Raw genomic sequence first — 22234 nt, forward strand, 5'->3', positions numbered from 1 at the left:
CTGCCAGGGCAGCATCCCAGGACAACAGAGAGAGCTGGAATTACCAGCTGTGTGCCCTTGAATTAGTTACCCAACACCTCTGAGCCCCAGCTTCCCATCTGTAACATGGAGATAATAAAGCAGCAGTCTATTAAAACTATGTATCACTTAGGGAGGGTTCACTTTTTACTTATGTTTCTTAAGGCAAATACTTATTTCATTACCAGATTCACAGAAACCAAAATTCGGCTTTAATCATTACTCATATCATGTGGGCTGACCGGAGACAAGGCTCTTCTTGCATACTGCTGGGGGAATATAAATTGGAGCATTTATGCACTCAACAATTATTTACTGAGTACTTAACCATGTAAGAGGTCTGGCACTAGCAGCTGGGATTTGACAACACACATCGAAATGTCCTCACCCAGTAATCCCACCTGTAGGAGATTATCTTAAGGAAATACTCAGAATCAGTGCAAATACATAGCACTCAAAAGTATGTATCTAACAATAGAAGACTGGACAAATTGTGATACAATCATAGATATTTTACAAAGATTAAAAATTAGATTATCAAAGGATATTTAATGATGTTGGGGAATGCCCTAGATACAACAGTAAGTAGGAAGAAAACCCAATATATGCATTTTATGATCTCAAGATTTTAAAATGTTCATAGGAAAAACATCAGAAGGAAGCCCACCAAAATATTAGCTGAAGGTCTTTAGCAAACAGAATCATGATGCTATTTTTTCTGCACTTTTCAAAATGTCTCTAAAAATATTTTACTTGTATGTTTAGGAAAAAACATAACAATATTATACAACTGGGTTGCAAAGGTCATCAAAGGAGAGCCTGTCCTCTTCCTTACTAAGGAAATGAAACTGAAAGTGAGAAATCATGTATTTGATGGACTGAAGCCAGAGACTAACTCTCAATCTAGGCTTTTCTGTGCTCGAGGAATTCTTGCCTGAAGCCTCTGAGAATAAATACTATAGAGAGCCTTATAATCTTATCTACCCAAATCAGTGCCCTGAAGAGCCTAGACTTAACTGGATCCCTGGATCCTCTGGAGACTAGGCTATGATAGTCTGTAAAGCCAGTTGGCTTTTGAAGTGGCTCACGGTGAATGTGGAGAAACTCCCTAGTCCAGAGCTGATCTGAATCAAATCTACTTTGCTTCCAGTCTCATACTGGGTAAAGCAAATGAGATATGCAGTACTTCTGTTGCCATATACATAACTACTCAGGGCTGCAAGGGAAAATAAAGCAAGATTTATATCCTTGTATGCTGCCAAATGTTTAGATAGTCCACAGGTTGTTTAACGGCTTGACATTTGGCCAGACTGACTGAAAATAATGAGTTTTAGTGAGGACGCTTCCAGACCTGGCACCTGTTCTACAAATCAACTCACAGAACCTAGTGAAACACTCAGTGCTTCCTAAGCAGCATCGCCTCCCCACTCAGAATTATTTTCTTTCTTTAAATATTCATGATCTGCATTAAAAAAAAGAAAATTCAAGTCACTTGTGATTATTCTTACTTCCCTTACATACTGGAATTTTTCATCACATCGCAGAGGAATTTTGCTCATGGTTTATAAGGTCATGTGAACTGTGGCCTCACTAAGAGCCACCCAAGAAATTGACTGTGGCCTAGAAATCGACTGTTTGTGGAGCCTTCTATTAATTCTGTTCTATTTATGTAGTGTCCACATTTGTCTTAGGTTTTCTTATGATTTTTCTGCAAACCAAAATTTCTCTGAAGATGTTGAAAATTCTGGTCTCTGTGTGTAATCCATAGGAAGAAAAGCCAAGGACAAAGGGAGTGAAACATCCGGGACCCTGGAGAGACTCAAGTGCAGCCCCAGAGTCATTTCACGGCACTTGCAGAGTCAGTTAATAAACTCTGCCGGCACATGACGCATTCAGAGCGGCACAGCCGCTCAATGACTGTCGACCTTTGGTAAGAGTATGTTTTAATGTCAAAACGTAATAGATGTAATTTAGTAGCAATTTTCTTTGGGAGTAAATTGGTCTCTTAATCATGCTCTAAGAACATAAAAAGAAAAATGCCTAATAATTCAGCACAAAATGGAAACCTGTGGTTACCTAAGAGGCACCAATGGGCCTTTAGCAGTTTCTTCTTTTTCTAGCTGAACACGCAAGACGAACGGTGGCTGTGGGGAGGCTTTCTCCCTGCCGCTACTTAAGATTCACCGCTCAGAAAAAGAAATGAGTGGCATTTCACCAATGTGGAAATGTTTCTAATCAAATACAAAAATCTGTTAAGCAATTTTCCAGTACATTAGGCTGAAATTGCTTACGATGGATATATATTTCTGTGGCGATCAAACATCCTATGAACTGCAGCCTTATAATGCCCCTCCGTGGAAAGCACTAGGACCATCTGCCTTGCTCTTTCAGTCAGTACTTTTGTACTCACTTCTCTTTGTGACCCTGGACAGTCAAAGCCACTTCTCAATTACTTGCAAGAGGATTTCCTATATGGGAGTCACTCGTGCTTTCATTAGAAGTGTTACTCTTTCTGGCAACTTGTAGAGAGCTCAAAATGAAAAAGCCAGCCAGCTAGCTTGTGCTATAGTCAGCTTTAACAAAGCATAAGTGGTCTGAGAATCTTGGCTCAGAGTAAAAGTAACAAATTATCATTTACAGAGTTTCCCTAAATCCTTGCCTAATTCTCTGTTCCATCTTCTTTCAGTTTATAAAGATCAAAGAAGACCATGACATCTATGGAGCATCAAAAAAAAAAAAAAAAAGGAAACATTCCTGAGAAGCTACTTTAAGTTACACACTGTTAATCAGCTATCCATCAGATCTCATATACACAAGTCCCCACAACGCCTGACTTGCACAGTTTCATCTTTAGAATAACTCTTTCAGTAATTCTGTTCTGAAGACACTCACTGAATAAATATCAACTTAGAAAAAGTACAGGCGATAGGTATTGGTAGAAGCCATCAAGTAACAGTGAGGAAAACATTAAAACTTTAACAGGGAATAAGATCTAGAATATTCTAAATAGAAAAAAAATTATGTACGATGGTAGTTCCAAATACAAATGCAACATAAGATACTATTATAGAAACTGATAGTGTTCCAGTATGGGAACATTTTAAGACCCACAGGGTAATGGAGAAAAGAAATGCTCTGGAGCCAGGCAGGCCCATGTGAATTCCAGCTCTACTGCATACTAGCTGTACAGCCCTGGGCAAGTCACAGAGCCTATAAAATGGCTTGCCTATAAAATGGAACAGTAACTTCATAAAACTGTCTGAAGGATTAGAATTACTGTAGAAACCTGGCTTGTCATTGAAAGAATGGTAACTTATAGTATCAATGATCACACCACACTCCACTTGCAGACCCATACTTCAGGACTGCCATTAAGTCCCAGAGAACGAATTCTGCAGGAACAGATGGTCTCAGCATCAAGTGTTTATTTTGTGATTCAAGTTCTCCGTTTTGTTTTCCAATGTGACATCCAATTATCTGCATGTATCATGTTTCACCTAAACATACACCTTCTTCAGATGAACCTGAACCTCTATAAGCTTCCCATTATGAAACTCATGATAATGGCATCCTTGCTCTGCATCCTGATTTTGGTATTTTCCACATTACCAACACAAACTAGAATGTGGTACAATATTAAACTACTCATTTATACACAACACTGCCCTCTAGTGATGAGAACAATTCTTTCTAGTAGTCTGTTTTAAGGATCCCCTTGATGTAACAAACATGGAGAAGGAAATGGCAACCCACTCCAGTATTCTTGCCTGGAAAATCCCATGGGCAGAGGAGCCTGGTAGGCTAAAGTCCATGGGGTCGCAAAGAGTTGGACAAGACTGAGCGACTTCACTCACTTGATGTAAACAAATAAAAAGAAATCTAGTTACTGATCCAGCAGCAGGAAAATTTTTTTTTTCTAGGAAATGTGGGTAGATGCAACCAATTAATTTGATCTTATCTTCCTGATCAAAGCAACCAGCTGTGGTCTGAGCTACCATCTAAAGCCACAGAGCACAGATGGACTACCTGTATGTTCTACTATAGATTCTTGTCTTAATAGTGCTGGCTGTGTACAGGATGACCAGCAATAACAAATTAGGCACATTTCCTCTCTAACACCCCTCAACTCTTAATTAAGAACTTGGCCACCACAGTGTTCCTTCAATTTTTTATCTTACAGTTATTTTAATAAAAGCATGTATTATTTATATAATGGGTGGGGACCCCCAAAATATTTTCAAGGGAGAGAGAAAATCACCTAGATTGCTAAAACAGAAACTGCACTCAAGATCTATTCCAGGTTTAGAAAACCAATGGCGATTGGCTGACATACTGAAAGACTGATCTATTCTTTAATTTTTGGCCAGATAGCTCCAAACTCAGGAAACCTGTAACCTTGCTCACAGACGAGAATGACAAGAGCAGTAGCTACTGTTTAGAGGCTGGGCCTTGTGCTTACCTATTTGTATTTGTCATCTCCAACACTCCTGTATGGAGTCGTTATCCCTGCTTTATAGATGAAACCAAGAGAGCTTACAGAACTGAGTCCAAAGATGCACATAAGCCCTCCCCCAGTGACAGGAAAACCATCTGAAGGGCAAGAGACACTGAAGGGTCAATAAATCACCATCTTGGTGTAAACAGTAACAAATTATAATAAACTCTGATTCAGAAACTGCTGAAGAACAGGATCTAACAATATTTAGTGTTAAAAGACAGGTGTTCAAAGATGACCTATCTTCCATCATTGCCTTTAATAATTAAATGCTTGCTACTTATAAACTCAGTGACTTTAGTAAATTCTTATTCTACACAGATATAGGTAGGTTTGTGTTATATGAATGCAAATCTAATTAGGTCTGAAATCCTAAAAGTAGATCATTAAGCTAAACGATAACTTTCCTAACACTTTTTTCAGTTTTTTTTTTTCTTTTTTAATGGCACCTCATGGGAGCCTGGTTAACAATGTGCAACCTTAGAATCACCTCTGATCTCCTCTATTCACTTGTGTGTGTGTGTGTGTGTGTGTGTGTGTGTGTACGCATGCGTGTGCTGTGCCACATGGCTTGTGGGATCCTACTTTCCTGACTAGGGATTGGATCCATGTCCCTGGCAGTGAAACCACTGGACCACCAGGAAATTGCCTATTTTTTTTTTTCAGTGTTGAAAACCTAGATAGATGATGAATATATTTAATCCAGAGTGAAACATAAGTGGACACTGGAACATTTCTCTACCTGCTCCCCTCCCCCAGTATAGGTCTATGAGCCTGTCCTTGCTGAAGAACAGCAATCCCTGTTTTCCCCTGAGGCTTTCAATAATAACAACACTGATGTCTGAATTTGTATCTTTAAAGACGTATTTCAGGATTTGGGAGCTTCTGGGACCATAACTTTAACCCAGCCTTCCATAACAGTCTTTTTACTTTCTAGTACGGAACACGATACTGCAATAATGGCAATGAACCGCTTCAGCTTTTTCACTTCTGCAGAAGCTAAAACAACTTCCCCAACATATAAAGGGGCTGGAAAGTTAATTTCCTGGGAAAGAAACACACAGCCTGGCCCTGGCATTTTAGTACCGAGGAGAGCTGAAATAAGTCCATTGATCAAAACTCCATGGACAATTGTCTTTCCAAATCTGGTGTGTTTTGCAAAATCTTCATCTAAGTGCAAAGGATTGACATCCCCTGTTAATTCTGAGAAGGTGGCCACATCCCTCTGAGTGAAGGCCCTCCTGAGCTCAGCCCGGTCTCCAACTCTGAGGTGCATGCGCTCTAAGGGCTGCCTGTTCAGCACTGCTTGGCTCAGGCAGACTCTCCTGTGAAGCCTACCCCACCAGAGGCGATGGTTGGACATTACTGGGAACATCTTCAGCACTCTCAAATTCCATCGACAGGAGTTTTTGGGCTGCTTCAGTCTCCAAGCATTATGCTGGCACCAAAAAGTACTTTTGAGAGTGAGGAATATTTTCTCAAATTGAAGATTACTCAATTCAATACTAGTTCCCTACTATTGCCAGATAATGCAAGGAGAAATGGAGAAACCTGTAAGAGAGGGAAAAAAATTTTAAGGCAGTATCGGGAGAAAATTGCCTGGAAATCCAGGATAGTGTAGAAACATGCCCCGTTTTATAGGATAGGCCAAATCGATGCAGTAGCATTTTAAAGAGCATCTTGAGAGCTAGCCTGAGATAAATAAATGGGCATGACAAGCTCAGAGAGAACATTCAATACATTAGGCATGAGGCATTAAGATAAAAGACTTTTCCACAGGTGTTCCAAGTTTTATCCCCAAACCTCTCCCATACAACCTAAAATCTAAGCGTTCTGTCTGACATTTTCATAACTACTGACGCCCTGGGTTTCCCCCTCCCAGCTGGATGGCATTAACCACACTAGATTTATGCAAGCAAAAATGGGACACATATTAATAAAGCAATTTGGTCTACTACTCAGCTTCAACTGGAGTATGCGAAGGTGTCTTTACCTGAATCACTCTGAAAGCACAGTTCTTGCCTTTATAGGATCCTAACAGGGTCAGAGAGCTCCACAATTTGACAAGACCACTACGGAAAGATCAAGAAAGCGTCAGTAAAGATTCGTCCCTGCAGCATCTGACTTGTACTTTCTTCTCTGATGGGCCAGAAAGTAGTTTCTACCGGAAACCTGATTTAAATAAGAAAACTTTACAAATGAAAGCATACCATGTCAAGGCAGAGGACAGAATGACCCTCAATCAGGCATGTTTGTAAAATTCCCACTTCTGAGTCTGCAACTGTGACTACCAACTGGGAAACACTACAGCGGTAAGTAAATCCCAAGTCTGGCTAACTGGACTATAAAGTTCCTGGTGGGTGAGTGTTCACATTCTCCCCCATTTAAACTTCCAAAAGCTGCTGGGAGTTCACAAGGACAAAACTCTCCTCATTCTCAGAAGGGAGCACTTCTGCTGTTTTTTTTACCATCCATCTCTCTGCTCTGCTACACTAGAAGGGTCCCACCGTCAGCCATACCTGCTGCATATCCTCAGGATGGCTGACAGGGTCTTCTCTTCATAGGTTAGAACGTCCAAAGGTAAGGCAGCATCAACCTAAGTAGAGAATGATACTGTTAGCAGATGACTATCATCCTTACTCTTGAACTCTAATTGCTTTTCTCCTCCAAAAAAAATCTGTATTTTATTTAATGGTGCTGGAGTACAAGGCCCGTTTTTCTACAGCTCCCTCTGCTTGGATCATTATTCCTATACCTTTCCATGTTGCTAAGACCTCTTTACTTTTCTCAAGTCTTTTTTAAATTGTTCCTTCCCTGATGCCCAAGATTAAGTTCAGTAGCTTGCTACGCTCTTTCACATACAGGACCCACCACGCCTTTCATAATACTCACCGTTCTTGCCATTAATTGTTCAACATGGTTTCCTGCTAACATAACCAACACCGACAGTCTGTGAGGCAGAAGCCATGTCTGCTTGTTCACAGCTACATCCCCAGCAATCAGATTTCATACTTGACATATAGAAGGTGCACGGATTTTTTTTCCCTCACACTTTTTACTTTGAAAAACTAGAGTCATATTACATTGCAAAGAAATACACGGGAAGGTTCCATGCACCCTTCACTCAGCCTCCCGCACTGTAGCACCTTGCATAACCACAGTATGACATCAAAACCAGAAAACCAAAATTAATAAGTCAGAGCTTACTCTGACTTTGCCAGTTATACATGCACTCACATTTGTTTACATGTGCATATGTGTAGTTCTATGCAACACTGTCATATAGGTTGTTTAATGTAACCATTACCATAATCAAGATAAAGAGCTATACCATCACAAGGCTCTCTTTCAACTTGCCTCCTCAGTCCTCAACCCATGCAAACACTAATCTGTCTCTAGACTATATAGTTATGTACAATAATTACATTATTTCGGGAGCATGATATAAATGGAATCACTCAACATATCACTTTTGGGGATTGGTTTTAGTATTCTGGCTGCACCAAGCCATGTGGCATGTGGGATGGCTCCCCAGAGAGGGAATCCTGGCCTCTGCAGTGAAAGTGTCGACCCTAACCACTAGGCAAATTTTCTAACAGACTGTTTGTGTTTCTTTTACTACTGAGTTTTAAGAGATCTTTATATATTCCAGATATCAGTCCTTATGTGATTTGCAAATATATTCCCCCAAGTCTGTAATTTGTTTTTTCAGCCTCTGAACCAAGTCTGTTGCAGAGTAAGTTTTTAATTTTGATGAGTGCTTGACAGATTTTAATTTAATAAAACATATGTACCAGGAAATAATTTCCTGAGAATCATCTGTCTTTGCTTTCTCTTCAAAACTCTACTTGTTTTCAAGTGAATACTAAAATAGTACTACTCAGAAGTGCTGGTCTGTGATAAGGAGCCGCACCAGAGTGGAAATTGACAGTATCAGTGGACATAGTGTTTAGCTCAGGTCAGATTTTCTCACTGAAGACTGTCTCAGTAAAGGAAATGGTGTGTTGACTGACATTCTGGTACAAGCCACTAATCCTCACAGTGGGCAAGGAAAAAAAAAACAACAGTTTGCAGGCTGCCAGTCTGCACCACAGTTTGAGTGGCACTACAGTAAATCATTTGCCTCACAAGTTTCTTGTCAACTAAATGACATATTAGAAAAAACCTACTCAAAACTCATCACTTCTAAAACTCTGCTTGTGCAGTTTCAAATGTGGTTTTAAAATAAGTTTTGGAAAAACGTCCTTTCAGTATGTCCTACAAAATCTTCATGCTAAATTGCTTCAGTCGTGTCCGATTCTGTGCAACCCTATGGACCATAGCCCGCCAGGCTCCTCTGTCCATGGGATTCTCCAGGCAAGAAGACTGGAGTGGGCTGCCATGCCCTCCTCCAGGGGATCTTCCCGATCCAGGGATCAGACCCATGTCTCTTATGTCTCCTGCATTGGCAGGCGGGTTCTTTACCACTAGCGTCAGCTGGGAAGCCCCTACAAAATCTTAGTGGTGTTCAAACTACCAAGTGATTCCATACCTCACCAAACAGGTCCTTCAGGGCTGAAATAAGCAGCTGTTTGAATTGTGCAGCGTTCAGGCCAACCCCACAATCTTGAAATTCTCTGTAAGAAAAAAAATTTTAATGCACTGTGTTAAATTTCATACTACTTAGATTCATAAAAAAGTAATCAAAATGAAACTTAAGTAAATCAACTAAACTTCAATTAAAAAAAATAAGAAACTTAGGAGACGGAACTTACAGGCGGACTTTCATGTAGTGGTATTCAGAGGGATTTTTGTAAACAATTCTTTCATATGTGGTGGCTGGGGCTGGCATCTTTTTCCAGTGCTGATCACATCTACCTTGAGTCAAGACAGCTAAAAATTACAAAGATATAAGCTATTTTTCACTTTTTTTAAAAAAGAGAATTTGAGCTGATTTTTTAAAAGAACTCCTAGTACAATAACTCATCTAATTCTGGTCAAGCTGATGTTACCAGTACAGACACAAAGGAAGTTTCTACATTTTACATATGCCAGACCACTGTATTCTTATTTAAATCCCAGCAAACACTTTCCCTTACTAAGTAGCCAGCTCTGTGCTAAATACTTCATATACTTTAGGTCACATCTTCAAAATGATCCCAGCAGGTAAATACTATTAGTATCCCCATTTTTGAGATGAGAACATTGAGCGCTGCCAAAGATGGCTACTACCTGCCCAAAGGCACAGAGATTCTAACTCTCCTGAGTCCCCTCAAGACCACTCAGGCATGATGCCTCTTAATGCAAATAATAAAAATAAAAGCATCAAGGAGTACAATCTGGGACCTCTTCTTTACTCTCAGTCAACGAAGAACATGAAAAGGAGAATGAGGGGTGGCAGCTCTGCTGGACTCTCCTAACGCTGGACCTGCCTGTTCTCTGTCTGGAGGCCAGGCCTGCACAGGGTTATCTGGCAGCCTCCTGAAAGACTGAGCTTCAACAGCAAAGGTCTGAAGAGGAATGTCTGGAATGGACACTCAAGCCATTTCCAACAGATATGGGACTTTCAAGAACTCAGAACACACCGGTCCCCCTCTGTAGAATCCCTGTCCTTGGCTCCAATCCCACCTCACTCTCACTCTGGACCGCTCTTACTCAGCCTTCACATTTTTAACTTAAAGTTCACCTCTTCCAGGAATATCATCTCTTCAAGGAGGTCTTCTCTGACACCCTGTTTTAAGTCCTCTTGTTATGGAGTATTTTAATATTGTCTATTTAGTATCTGCTCCCCTCACTAAAGGGACCAGGAAACTGAGGCCCAACCATGGAAAGCAACTTTTTCAACGTCACATGGCTATAAACCAGCATTTACAGACACATCTCTGGGCTCAGTTCCAATAACTCCCAGATGATGACCTCAAGAGAAAAGGAGAAGTTAGGGTCAAGCAGCTACATCCAACCATCCATTCAACAATCATGAATATTAACTGAGTCTGGTACAGAATATTCAACTAATGCTTACTAAATGCACAACTGATCAATCGGTAGTAGTGTGAGCCCTGGATATTCAAGAATATCTTTGATTTCAGACTGTACCTGCTGCTTCTTCCCCACCACCAGTCTCCCCTAACTAAAAGGGCAAGGAGAACAGGACTCTCAATCATTCCACTCATTGCCCAGCACACAACAGCTATTTGTGAAGTGTTACTGAGTACTTTAGAAGAGTTGGCTGCCTGAGGTAGATGAGTGAGATGGGGGCTGGGGCTTAGGATGCCAATAACAACAAAGTCTCACACAGTATTCTGGAAATGAATAATGGTGATAGCTGTACAACAATATAAATGTACTTAATGCCAGAAAACTGTACATTTTAAAATGGTAAATTACAGAAAAAAAAAAAAAAAACACAAACAAAACACTTAAGGAGCAGGTGTTTATTGAGCAGTCACTTCTGACTGGCCTCTGACTGGCCCGAGCCACAGCGTCATTGACAGCACTGCCCTCTGCAGGTTGTCCTGAGAGAAAAGGAAATGATGGCTAGGAAGCTCTCCCTGCAGCCTGGCACATTCACCAGGCTCACCGGGAAAATGTGAGCACTTCCACGGTGGCCGTCATCACCATCTCTCAAGTCAGCCTTTTTGGTAGCTGCAGGGATACTCATAACCTGACTTATTAGTAACAAGTGTCCCTGCTTCCCTCCCCAGCCTCGTCTCTAGAGCAGCCTGGGTGACCCTATTAAAAACTAATCAGAAAAAAAAAAAAAAAAACTGATCAGGCCACATCATTCCTCTGCTCGAAGCCTTGCAGAGGTTCCCCTTTCAGAGTAAAGCCAAAGTCTTTACAGCCCTTTAAGGTCCAACCTGATCGATACCCGCTACTTCAACGCTTTGACCTCGTGTCTTACCATTCATTCTCCCCTGCTCAGTTCCTTCCACCACGCCGGCCTCCCCAGCTCCAGCTTTTTCCCTCCGGTCTCTGGACATCTCTCCTAGCTTTTCCACATGCTAGAAATAATCTTCCTCCAGATAGCCACGTGGCTCACTCCCTTGCCTCTTTCATGACTTTGTTCAATTTCAGCGCCCGATCTGTTCCAGTGGCATTTTTATCTAATGTCACCGCCCCGTGCCCCTGCTCTACTTTTTCCTCAAGGCATTCACCACCCTCCAACATTAACTGTTAAGTTCATTTGTTCTTTATTTCAATTTCCCTCCTCAGCCCTACTAGAATATACGCTCCAAAAGTCTCCCAAAAACCTAAAGCAATACATCGCATACGGCAGGCATTCAATATATAATTTTGAGACGAAATCAGTTATTTTAAAAAAGAGAGAGAGAGCGCGCTCTCGATTCCCTACTGTTGGGCAGGTGAGGTCGTTTTCAACTTTTTGACTAACTTCCGCCACTGATTTCGCGCCCGCCTGAAGCCAGGCGCATGCGCTCTGCACACGTGGTGGCGCTCAGTCCTCTCAGCCGTCCCGTGCGTCTGAGACCGCGTTGCAGAGAAGCCCGGGATGGTCCGCGGCCCGGCCTCGCCTTAGCCCGTGGCGTCCGTGGCAGGAGCGGGAGGTACCCCAGGCCGCTTCTCACTGCCCGCCGTCCCTCCGCCTTACGCACGCTCCCCTGGCGCGCACGTCCATACGTCACCAGTGCGGCCAACTGAGCCCACTCCCGGAAAACAGTCGCCCCGCTGTGGGCTTCCGCCTACCCGCTCTCCGTCGGACTAGTCTGACGCCTCCCGGACTCTTTATTCAGTACAAGAATCCACCGAGACGTTGAGCTACCGCGCAGCCTGCGGCCTGGGGAAACTCCGGGGTGTTTACGTTTGGCTCTTCTTTGCCCCGCCCCCGGATGTGTGACCTGAAGAGCGGATGTGACGCCACGGCGCGGAGTTTTCCTAAGGACCCAGGAGTGACTCTGAATCTCAGACTCGCCACGCTTACTGCCCTCTAGTGCCCACTCTGCAGAAAGCCGTGTGTGCAGATGTCTGCGTGGGGTAAGGGACTGCGCCCAGGAGCTTGTTTCGCAGTCATTCACTCACTCATGCCTTCATTCGTTCAAAAAAGTTTGTATCTAGCATCTCTTCTGGTGAGCATCTCCTATAAAGCACTCACCAAGGACAGGACCCCTTCTCGGTGTCTCTTGTGGCTCCCAGCGTATAGTAGGTATTCTGTCTGGGTTAACATAAAAAGCCCAGATGGTTCTCTTTCCAAATGTAAACCAAGTATCATCTATTCGTTAATTGAATAAGTACTTGCTGGGCCCCTATTATGTGACAGGTACTGGGGACAAGATGATACGGCCCCTGTACTCATGAAACATACTGTGTGTATTCAATAATAATAGCTAATATTAATCAAGTGCTTACTTTGTGCCAGGCACTATGCAAAAAAGTACATTACCTCATGGAACTCTCACAATCCTAAGGAGACTATTATTATGATCCATTTTACAGAGATGGAAACTGAGGCATAAAAGGCTAAGATCAACAGCACACAGTTATAAGTACGTCTGACTCTGGACAGTTCTCTCCACACTGCACCATATTACCACCAATTATGTGATATGTCAGGGGTATTTACAGGAAAGGGCCCGGGGCTGCCAAAACTTGAATGGAAAGCCCATGAGGTTGGGGCCTTGTCTGTGTTGGCTCCACCACTGCCGTCCCGTGCCCAGCTCTCAACTCCTACCAAGTACCCCTAAAACGAGTTCCCTTGACAAGTTTATGATTAGTCTCTCGATCCAAAACTTTATTCCCTTTCTTGTCGTGCCCCTGTTGCTCTCAGGATTGAAGAGCAGCAAAAATGGGGAGGAATGAAATCAAGCAGGACCCTGTGATCCCTTCTTGGGTACAGAAGTCCTTCCGTGTGTAAGTAGAAGAGAATTCATCTTGCTTGCTTGAGAATTCCAGGGGCTGGCCTTAAGGAGATGGAAATAGCCCAACCTTGGAGTAGATTACTGATTGATTACACACAAAACCGTCAAGATGATGCTGACCAGACCACTGCACAACCAGTCTGGAGATAATTACTGGAACTGACTGTGCTGTTCTGCATGGAGCCCCTTGCTTGTGCACTCCTGAAACCCCCCTTTAAAACCTTTTTCCTCTAACCCACAACTAGGAGATGGTCTCAGACACAGTCCACCATAGCTAATATTAATCAAGGGTTTACTGTGTGCCAGGCACCACGCGAAAGTGCCTGAATAAAGCACATTTTTTCACCAACACTCGTCTCAGTATTGACTTTTGGAGCAGCAAGCAGCCAAACGGGTTCCGTGCTGGCCTTGACCAGTTACGTATATGTATCTATGTGTACACATACATACATATATACATAAGTATAATGTCTAGAAGGGTTCCAAGTGGACTGATGGAAGAAGAGTGGGGCTGTGTAGAAGGTGTTGGAAATGCTCGTGATGTTTTAGCATCCAGTATGTTTATTTTAAACTGACAAGGCATCACTTTTAGAATACTGATAACTGTTAAATAAAACTCAGGACTTGCCCCTTACCATCAGCAGAGCCATCTGCATGCCCCTCCTTCCAACTTGGAAGAACAGATTTTCCTCAAGATGTCACCTCCCACCCCCACTCCCCAAAGCAGGAGAGAGGGGACAGGGAGGGCAGGTTCACTGTCCCTTATCTGCCACCCTGGAATCCTAGAAAAATCTGGGAACCAAATCTTTCTTCATTTGACATAATGCTTAATCTGAACTGAGGTGAAGCTTTTTATAGCTTTTGTCCCATTTGCTGTGGATATGCACAGAGCATACAGCAGAAATACAAATGCATTCGATCACAGAAGGCAGCCCCAGACCTCACGGGGCGTGTTGCACAATGCATGGTGCACATGCAATAATACCTCTGTAAAATCTGAACATTTCTGAATTCAGTATCACATCTGGTTCTGTGAGGTGTGGTGGGGGACTGTAGTCTGACACTCATAGTTGCCCTCTAGCGAGTTAACTAATCCCAGTCAGGTTTGACTTGGGTCGCTTGGATTGTCACCTTTGTGCCACATTTTTTTTTCCTTTTTTGGCCACATCTCTTGGCATTGAGAGGGTAACAGGCAGGAAGGCCAGGAGTCTCCAAACGGAGGAAATAGGCTGCAAGTGCCAGACATCTTTATCTATCTTAAGCGGCAGGAGGAAACAAACCAGTGATATGTTTTTCCTTCTATTTACAAATTTAAAAGGAGGTTTCTCTTAAAATGCTGTGTTGCCATGACACCTGGTTTCACCTGAAGCTAACTATTCTCAAACCTTGAGTTAACCAATACATTTTTTTATGGAAATGTTTATTGTAAAGCTATGTTAATTTACCCCAGACTCTGTAAGTTCCGCCAAATGGCCCAACCTACTTACTCAGGTATTGTTCCCTAATCTATGTAAATGAAACTATTTGTTGGTAATCTGCCCTTCTACAAGATTCAAGTCAATTGTTTTATGGCGAGGGATGAATTATCTGGTGCCATTCTAAATTCTAAGACATTCCTTTCTTTTCATTAACAGACTGTGAGTGACTATATAACTTACAGCTAAAGACTAGGAGGCGGGTACTCTTTTGCCCCCTTCTGATGCCTATGTCAAAAGCTTTCTCTATCTCCTTTATACTTTAATAAAACTTTATTACACAAAAGCTCTGAGTGATCCAGCCTTGTCTCTGGCCCCGGATTGAATTCGTCTCCTCCAGAGGCCAAGAATCCCGCGTCTTACCGTTCAGCAACAACCTTTCAGCATGTTGGGTCTTAGTCCCCTGACCAAGGATCAAACTCTCACCCCCTGCACTGGAGTCTTAACCACTGGATCACCAGAGAAGTCCCTCCTGCCATTTTCTGCCCCTAAGAATCTCTTCTCTCATCCTTACTAGAGCTTGGGAGCCATCTAGGTGTGCCCTGAGGTTCCTGGTCGTTGTCTTGAGGGCTTAGAGACCAAGATCCAGAAACCAGGGAAAGATTCCTCCAGGAGCCAACAAGACAGGGCTGTCCTGTTGCTCAAAGGACATCCTTCTCTCCCCCCACCGCCCTGCATAAGGTCCCACAAGACCCTCATCCTATCACAGGCACTGGCAACCCCAGGCCCACAGCCTGATGATGATTTCCAGCCCAGACAGCAGCAACACTGGGTCCCGGGAAAGCTGGAGACACCAGGACAGCAGCCCAGCTCGGCTGCCCTCTGGCCCAAACCACGGCAGGTAATCTGAGGACTTTTCCACTGCCCCACCTGTGACCACCCCCACTGCTTTTTTTAAACGTCCTTTCAAGGAATGGAGAGGCTGTATGAACATCATCCAATTTGGGAGGGATGAGAGTGGGGGAGGGAGAAGAGCCTGATGGGAAAGTCCTGGTCTGTATGGTTCAAGGAGTGACCTTGGAAGATTGGAAAGATGAAGAATCAGAAGAGTCGGGTTTCCAACTGTTAAGAGAGTGTCGGTGTGGGTGATGGAGACAGACAGATATGAGATAAACAATGAAAAAGAGATGGGACGAGGAGTGGGGAAGAGAGAGAGAGACAGAAAAACTTGGGAAACAGACAGAGTCCAAGAGACCCTTTAAAAATGGTCCCAAACCTGGCCAAAGAGTATTTTAGCAAACATTTCTGAAATAGACCCAATAAACTACTGCTTTTAATAAAAGACTTGGTTTAGTACTGTCGTCAACCCTAGCTGGTGTGCCTGAGGCACAGTGAAGCCACACACACTGAAGGTCAGAGTGTGGAGCAGAGAAAGGTTAATGGCAAGGCCAAGCAAGGAGGAGGGCTACTCAAGCTCAGAAGACCCAAACTCTCCCATGGCTCGGAGGGAAGTGTTTAAAGGCAACATCTGGGGTGGAGGCTACAGGGTGCATGATTTTCTGATTGTGTGGTGGTGAGGGAACAGGTGATGTTTCGGGAACCCCAATGACCAGCCTTCCAGTTCCAACCAGTGTGGGGTCTAGTCCTTGTGCTCATCAGATGATCACCAGTCAAGAGAGCGGTCTGACCTCTGCGGCAACCAGAAACATCCCTCCGCCACCCCAGAAATCTGCTTTGGACAAACAGCCCCGGTTATTTCCAGCGAGTGGAGGAGGGATGAGGGTACCAGCAAGGTAAATGAGCCCTGCAGGGACCGAATAACACAAGCTCCAGCTATTAAGAGGCTAGAAGGAGGAGGGCAGGCTCCCTGACGTGCCCTGTAGCAACATGATGCTGGAATCCAGGTGAGCTTGTTTCCAGCCTCACAGGCGGCTCAGCAATGGCAGATCCCGAACTTACCTGAATAAACAGGCAGGTCACCTTCCTCAGCAGGGGCCGAAAGTGTGGCCTCAGTGATCTGCAGCTGAAGCAGCCACACAATGGCCTGGTCCAGGTGAACCAACTGGGCTCCAGGTTCCGCTGGAAATTAAGCAATAGCACTCCTGTCTGAATCGGTGAAAGCATTGCTTTTGCAAGTCACCTTCAGTCACAAACCAAGAGGCTTCCCTTTACTTGTTATCTGTGTGACCTTGGGCCAGGCACTTTGCCCTTCCAAGCCTTGGTCTCCCTGGCTGTAAAATGGGCACAGTGGCCCCTGGTCTCTTATAGGGCTCCGTGAGAGTCTGACAAGGTGATGCATGCAAAACACAGAGCAGCAGCTGGCACGTTCTCCTGATTCAGTCGTGTGATTTACAAGATTCAGCCCAGCCTGACACGCATTACATCTCCTAGTAACTTCCAGGGACTTCCTTTGGACAAAGCAACAAGTAAGCTTCCCTGGGAAGAAGGAGGAACTCAGGGGCTCAAATAGAAGATAAGACTTACACTGGCAGGCAGCCCATCCAGTGTCTTGACCAGTCACTCCTGGTGTCACTTCTGCCCAGAACAAGGAGCCCAGACTATTGGCGGACTGAGTTCTAAACATTGCTGGTCCCTCAGCCTCTTCTACGTCTGCCTGGAGGGTCCATCCTCAGTAGAACTAACAATCCGGCTCCAGGCGGTGAGGCAAGAGCCCACATGTGATTCCTGGGGCTTTCCACTGTTATTTCAGAAGCTTCCAGAAGTCTTTCAGGCAGGGCTGTGATAAATGACCCCTTCCTTCTTTCTAAGACTGTCATTAAAGATGCTCCACAGGACCCATCAATAAAGACACTCCACAGGAACCTGCAGGCTCTTCCTAATGACAAAGGCAGGAAGTGGGGCTCAAGAGGGAGACATGCTTTTCTGCTTTTGAGTTTTCCTAGCACAATAGGACCACAATTACAGGGTCAAGAGAGAACCTTGAAAATCCACTTTGCAGGTCTATCAAAAACAGCTCTCATGGGACTTCCCTGGTGGTCAAGTGGTTAAGAACCTGCCTGCCACTGCAGGGGACATAGGTTCAATCCCTGGTCCAGAAAGATTCCTCATGCCGTGGGGCACCGAAACTCATGTGCCACAACTACTGAGTCTGTGCTTTAGAGCCCGTGCTCTGCAACAAGAGAAGCCACTGCAAGAAGCCCACGCACCGCAACTAGAGAAAGCCCCCACTCAACTCAACTAGAGAAAACCCGCTCATAGCAACGAAGACCCAGCACAGCCAAAAATAAATCAATAAACAAGCAAACAAAAGAACTCTCCAGGGACTTCCCTGGCGGTCCAGTAGTCAGGACTCCGTGCTTCTACTGCAGGGGGAATGGGTTCCAGTTGTGCTTTCCTGTGACAGAGGAGGAGGCGGGAGTCGTGTCCTGAAGATCTTGCCCTCTCTTCTTCCACGGGTGATGGCCAGCACATGCCCCTTTCTGGACGGCTCCACTGAGGGGGCAGTGCAGTGGCTTCTGGATGTGATGCTTAGTGCAACCCAGGAGGTAACTATTCCTGCATCTAACAGGGCTAATAATCTGGGATCCTTATCCCAGGAGGAAACCATCTGTCCTCACCCAGGGCTAATAATCTGGGATCCCGATCCCAGGTCTGGGTCTTCTTCATCTGTCCCCAGTCATATCTGTCATGATTGTTGTGATTGACTCCTCTGGGAACCTCATTAAGCTCAGAGTTCTTGGTGAATATGAGAGACTAGAACAAGCAACATGACAAATATACACTTTCTTTTCTACTTCATTGATTTCTGCTCTCATTGTACTGTTTCCTTCTATTTTCTCCCCCCTAGGTTTGATTTACATTTTTCCTAGCTTCTTAAGATAGAAGCTTAAATTATTTAATTTTTAGCCTTTTTTCTTTTCTAGCATTTGTATTTCAGCCTATAAATTTCCTTGTGAGCACTGCTTTAGCTGCACAAAGTTTGATGTCACATTTTCGCATCTCTTATTTTTAAGACCTATATTCTGCTTTTCCTTGATATATTAAAATAATCAGACCAAGCCCTGAATTTCAACTTAAACCACAATGTTCACCACAGAGTTCTCACTTTATTTCCAGAACTACTGGGCTTCAGACTCTGCAAAAAGATTTGAAAGAGTGAATACTCTGAGGAGTTTAGGTTTCCAAATGCCACAGAAGAGTCAAAAGAACAGTTTGATGACCCTTACCTTTTGTTTTGGATGTACAATTTCAATTGAATAAAAATTGCAAACACGGGACTTCCCTGGTAGTCAAGTGGCTAAGACTCCACGATCCAACTGTAGGGGGCCTATGTTGGCTCCCTGGTCAGGGAACTAGATGCCATATGCTGCAACTAAGAATTTGTAAGCCACAACTAAGAGTCTGCATGCTACAACTAAAGATTCAACATGTCACAACTAAGACCTGGCATAGCCAAATACATAACTATTAAAACAAAAAAACTGTAAACATGATTCCTGGAAATGAAACTAGTAACTCATGCAAGTAAGGTCTTCCAATGCCTGTAGAACAGCCTTACTATAAAAAACACATTTGGGGGATTCCCCTAGTGGTCCAGTGGCTAAGCCTCCTGGATTCTAACGCAGGGGGCCCGTGTTCTATCCCTGGTCAGGGAACTAGCCCCATATGCTGCAACTAGGAGTTACATGCCACAACCAAAAAGATTCTGTGTGCTGAAACTAAGACCTGAAGCAGCTAAACAAAAAGTAAAAATACTTCAAAAATAATAAATAATTTTAAGAAAGCAAACAAGAAACACATTTTCAAGTTTACAGAAAACCTGCCAACACTACACTTCATTAAGAGCTTAGAAATAGAAACCACTTGCATGTTGCTGATCTAGACTTATTACATTTATTTCATGTCATTGTGGTCACTTTTACAGCAGTTTAGATTTATTTTCAATTACACTATTGTTCACAGAATTCACAGAATTCATTAACAAACATCCAAAGGTTTTTCAGTAGCACAGCAAGATAGAAAAGAGGTGCTTTGAAGTGGAACCCGAGTTTGATTATTCAGATAGATGTCTAGAATATTATTGCTTTGTTAGTCTTGTTTTTTTTTAAATAATAAATTATTCCCAGGAAACCCCCCTGCCAGGGAATCTCTGTACTGCACTAGCCAGGCTCACGTGAGACATAACCTGACACACAGTGCCGGTCAAATCAGCCGTGTTCTCTGCTGCTCTGCCAGCTGGCTGAGGCAGGCCGTGTCTTCTGCGTGTCTATTTCCTCCAGCCTGCGGTGTTCCTCCATGGTCCTGCAGTTGACGGGCGGCAGTCACACATGGGACATAAAACTTAAATCAGACATAAACAAGGGGCTCGGTGAAGAGGGGGCTAATGCTCCTAAAAGAGCCACTGACTATGCACAGGAGAATGTCTGAGCAACAGAAACACCTGGAATCTCAGTCTGTGAGGAACATCTTACAGGAAATGTCCTCAGTGGTCCAATGTGGGCGCTCTGCAACATAAATGTGAAGACTTCTGGGTAGATTTCATGGATGGGTTTTCTTTTGTTGTTCCATGTGAATTTGCATTTTGTGAAAAAACATCTTGGAGATTTTTTCATGGCCCCTGAGGCTCTGTGGATCTAGAGAGACCAGGGCTGGAGCGGGGGCTGGCTTCCTCAGGGACAGGGGCGCTCCCTCCGCATTTGGGGCAGGGTCCCTGAGAAGTGGTGGCCGTGACAGGTTCCGGAGACGGGAGTGGAGGCTGGGTGTGGAGCTCAGGCTGCGGCCGGGGCCTCAGTCCAGCTTCTTGCTGCTGTCTGTGTTGTGTACAGAAGCTAAGAAGTCGACAAGGAGCTTGGCTGTCTTCCTGGGCCTCTCCATCACCACCGAGTGGCCACAGTTTTCCAGGAGCTCCACCTGGGAGTTGGCGATTGACTTGGCCAACATGTCCGCTCCGGACACATCGAGCACCTGCGGGACAAGAGGAGACTGGATGGAAAGGGTTCAGGTGCCCGAACGCACTCCGTGGACAGAACTCCCGTCCAGGCCTGGCAGGGGTGATTTTTAGAACCAAGTCACTTTGGTGTCGGGGCTTGTGGCTCCCTGATGGCAGTGACCACGTGCCTCACGTTCTACTCTGCAGCTCGGTGCTAGGAGGTATGCTGCTGCAGTGTTGCCGCGCTGGAAACACAGGCCCTGCCCTGAGGATGCCCTGGTATGGTGGGGAAGCCAGACTGGAAAGCAGACAAGTGCAGTGCAAGGTGGCAAAGACCCTGATGGGGGAGAATCCTGGGAGCTGAGAAGCCACAGGGGAGGGGGATCATGGAAGAGGGGCCAGCACAAGGGTGGGAGCACATGGCATGTGCAAGGGACAGCAAGGAGCCCAGTGCTGCGTGAGCGGGGCGGGTGGGCCTGTGCATCTGGCCGTGCGGGGAGTCGTGCTCAGTCTGAGGGCAGTGGGGAGCCCCAGGGCTGTATTAAGGACGTTGACGCGATCGGGCTGGGCCCGGAGAATGCACCCTGCAGCTGGTCTAGGGGAGGCCAAGCTGTGGGGAGGCCACAGGAGAGATGCAAGAGGGGGAGACGAATTATCACAAACCAGAGGACTGGGTCCTAAAGGCCCTCGGGGGGTCCCGGAGCTGTGTGACCTCAGGCCCTGAAGTGTGTGAATAACAGCCAGTGCTTTTCCAACATGAAGCCCACCACTTTCCCAGGTTTTCAAACTCCCTTTCATTTTCACCTGGGTTACACCTTGCTTTTACCCCAACTCAGTTAACTGACTTTCTCCTCCTTCAGGGTCAGATTTATATTTGCCCCCTTCGCGTCACCGCTTTCACCTTCACGTCACCTCCCTGCCCCAAGACAAAGGTGGCCCCTCCACTCCGGCCTTAACAGCGACAGCAAAATCCCAAAAATTCGAGCACTGTCTGCTTCTGAGCTTCATTCTCCACAACCCAGACTGGTAATACCAAGATTTGCTGCCCACTGGGAAGTGGGGTGAGCAGAGTGCAGAGCACCCCGGGCTGAGAAAACACAAGAAGGAACCGCTGACGGGGAGCATGACGTGATCCCGCCTCTCCCTGCTGGTCCCTGAGAGCCCACGTCACCTTGGGGATCTGAGATGAAGAAAGGCCTTCATTGTTCCAACTCTCATTTCTGCCTGCTGGCCCAGCCTGGGTCCTGCTTCTCTGCTCAGGCATCCACAAAGCTGTTCTCAGTCCCTTGGCTGCTTGAAGGGAGCACGTGCGTTCTCCCTCCTCCCGCTGCCCTGGTTCCCGCGCTGGGCATAACTGGCTGGTGTTGAGATGGCCGCACACTGGCGCCACCGCCCTCCCTGCCCCCTGCGCCGGGGCGCAGACCTGGCTTCTCCCCAGTCTCCTCTCCTGGGCCTCCGGCAGTCGTGGGCAGTTGAGGTGCAGCCCGACTTCCTGCCCGTGCTCACATCACACATGCGGTGGGCATGTGCAGTCTGCTCGGGGCTCGCAATGGTGGCTTCACCC

General features: G+C 45.0%; 3 protein-coding genes across 16 annotated transcripts in view; all 3 read right to left on the reverse strand.

Moving 5' to 3' along the window:
* Positions 1-141: 141 nt before the first annotated feature.
* On the reverse strand, positions 142-5888 carry HTD2 (hydroxyacyl-thioester dehydratase type 2). Its single transcript, XM_043885469.1, has one exon. It carries the CDS (start codon positions 5886-5888, stop codon positions 5382-5384), a length of 507 nt encoding a protein of 168 aa, XP_043741404.1. The 3' UTR covers positions 142-5381.
* Positions 5424-12353, reverse strand: RPP14 (ribonuclease P/MRP subunit p14). 8 transcript variants are annotated; one of them, XM_043885475.1, is made up of 6 exons: positions 12197-12353; positions 9268-9385; positions 9045-9129; positions 7033-7109; positions 6507-6585; positions 5424-6064 (listed from the first exon to the last, which is right to left on the reverse strand). In XM_043885475.1, exons 2-6 carry the CDS (start codon positions 9342-9344, stop codon positions 6008-6010), a joined length of 375 nt encoding a protein of 124 aa, XP_043741410.1. In that variant the 5' UTR covers positions 9345-9385; positions 12197-12353; the 3' UTR covers positions 5424-6007. The 8 variants fall into 8 exon arrangements, with proteins under 8 accessions (XP_043741410.1, XP_043741413.1, XP_043741409.1 ...); XM_043885478.1 differs by having other exon boundaries at positions 9268-9370; positions 12197-12348; XM_043885474.1 differs by lacking the exon at positions 12197-12353 and adding an exon at positions 11886-12116 and having other exon boundaries at positions 9268-9370.
* A 7262-nt stretch (positions 12354-19615) lies between these two features.
* The window catches only part of ABHD6 (abhydrolase domain containing 6, acylglycerol lipase), a 74339-nt gene continuing 71720 nt past the window's right edge, over positions 19616-22234 (reverse strand). For all 7 annotated transcript variants that reach the window (XM_043885308.1, XM_043885309.1, XM_043885305.1 and 4 more), the window contains one exon: positions 19616-20705. In XM_043885308.1, the coding sequence (XP_043741243.1) occupies positions 20529-20705 (177 nt within the window). In that variant the 3' untranslated portion in view covers positions 19616-20528. The remainder of the gene's footprint in view (positions 20706-22234) is intronic.

Source organism: Cervus elaphus, chromosome 24 (assembly GCF_910594005.1).
Source record: "Cervus elaphus chromosome 24, mCerEla1.1, whole genome shotgun sequence".
Classification (NCBI taxonomy): Eukaryota; Metazoa; Chordata; class Mammalia; order Artiodactyla; family Cervidae; genus Cervus; species Cervus elaphus.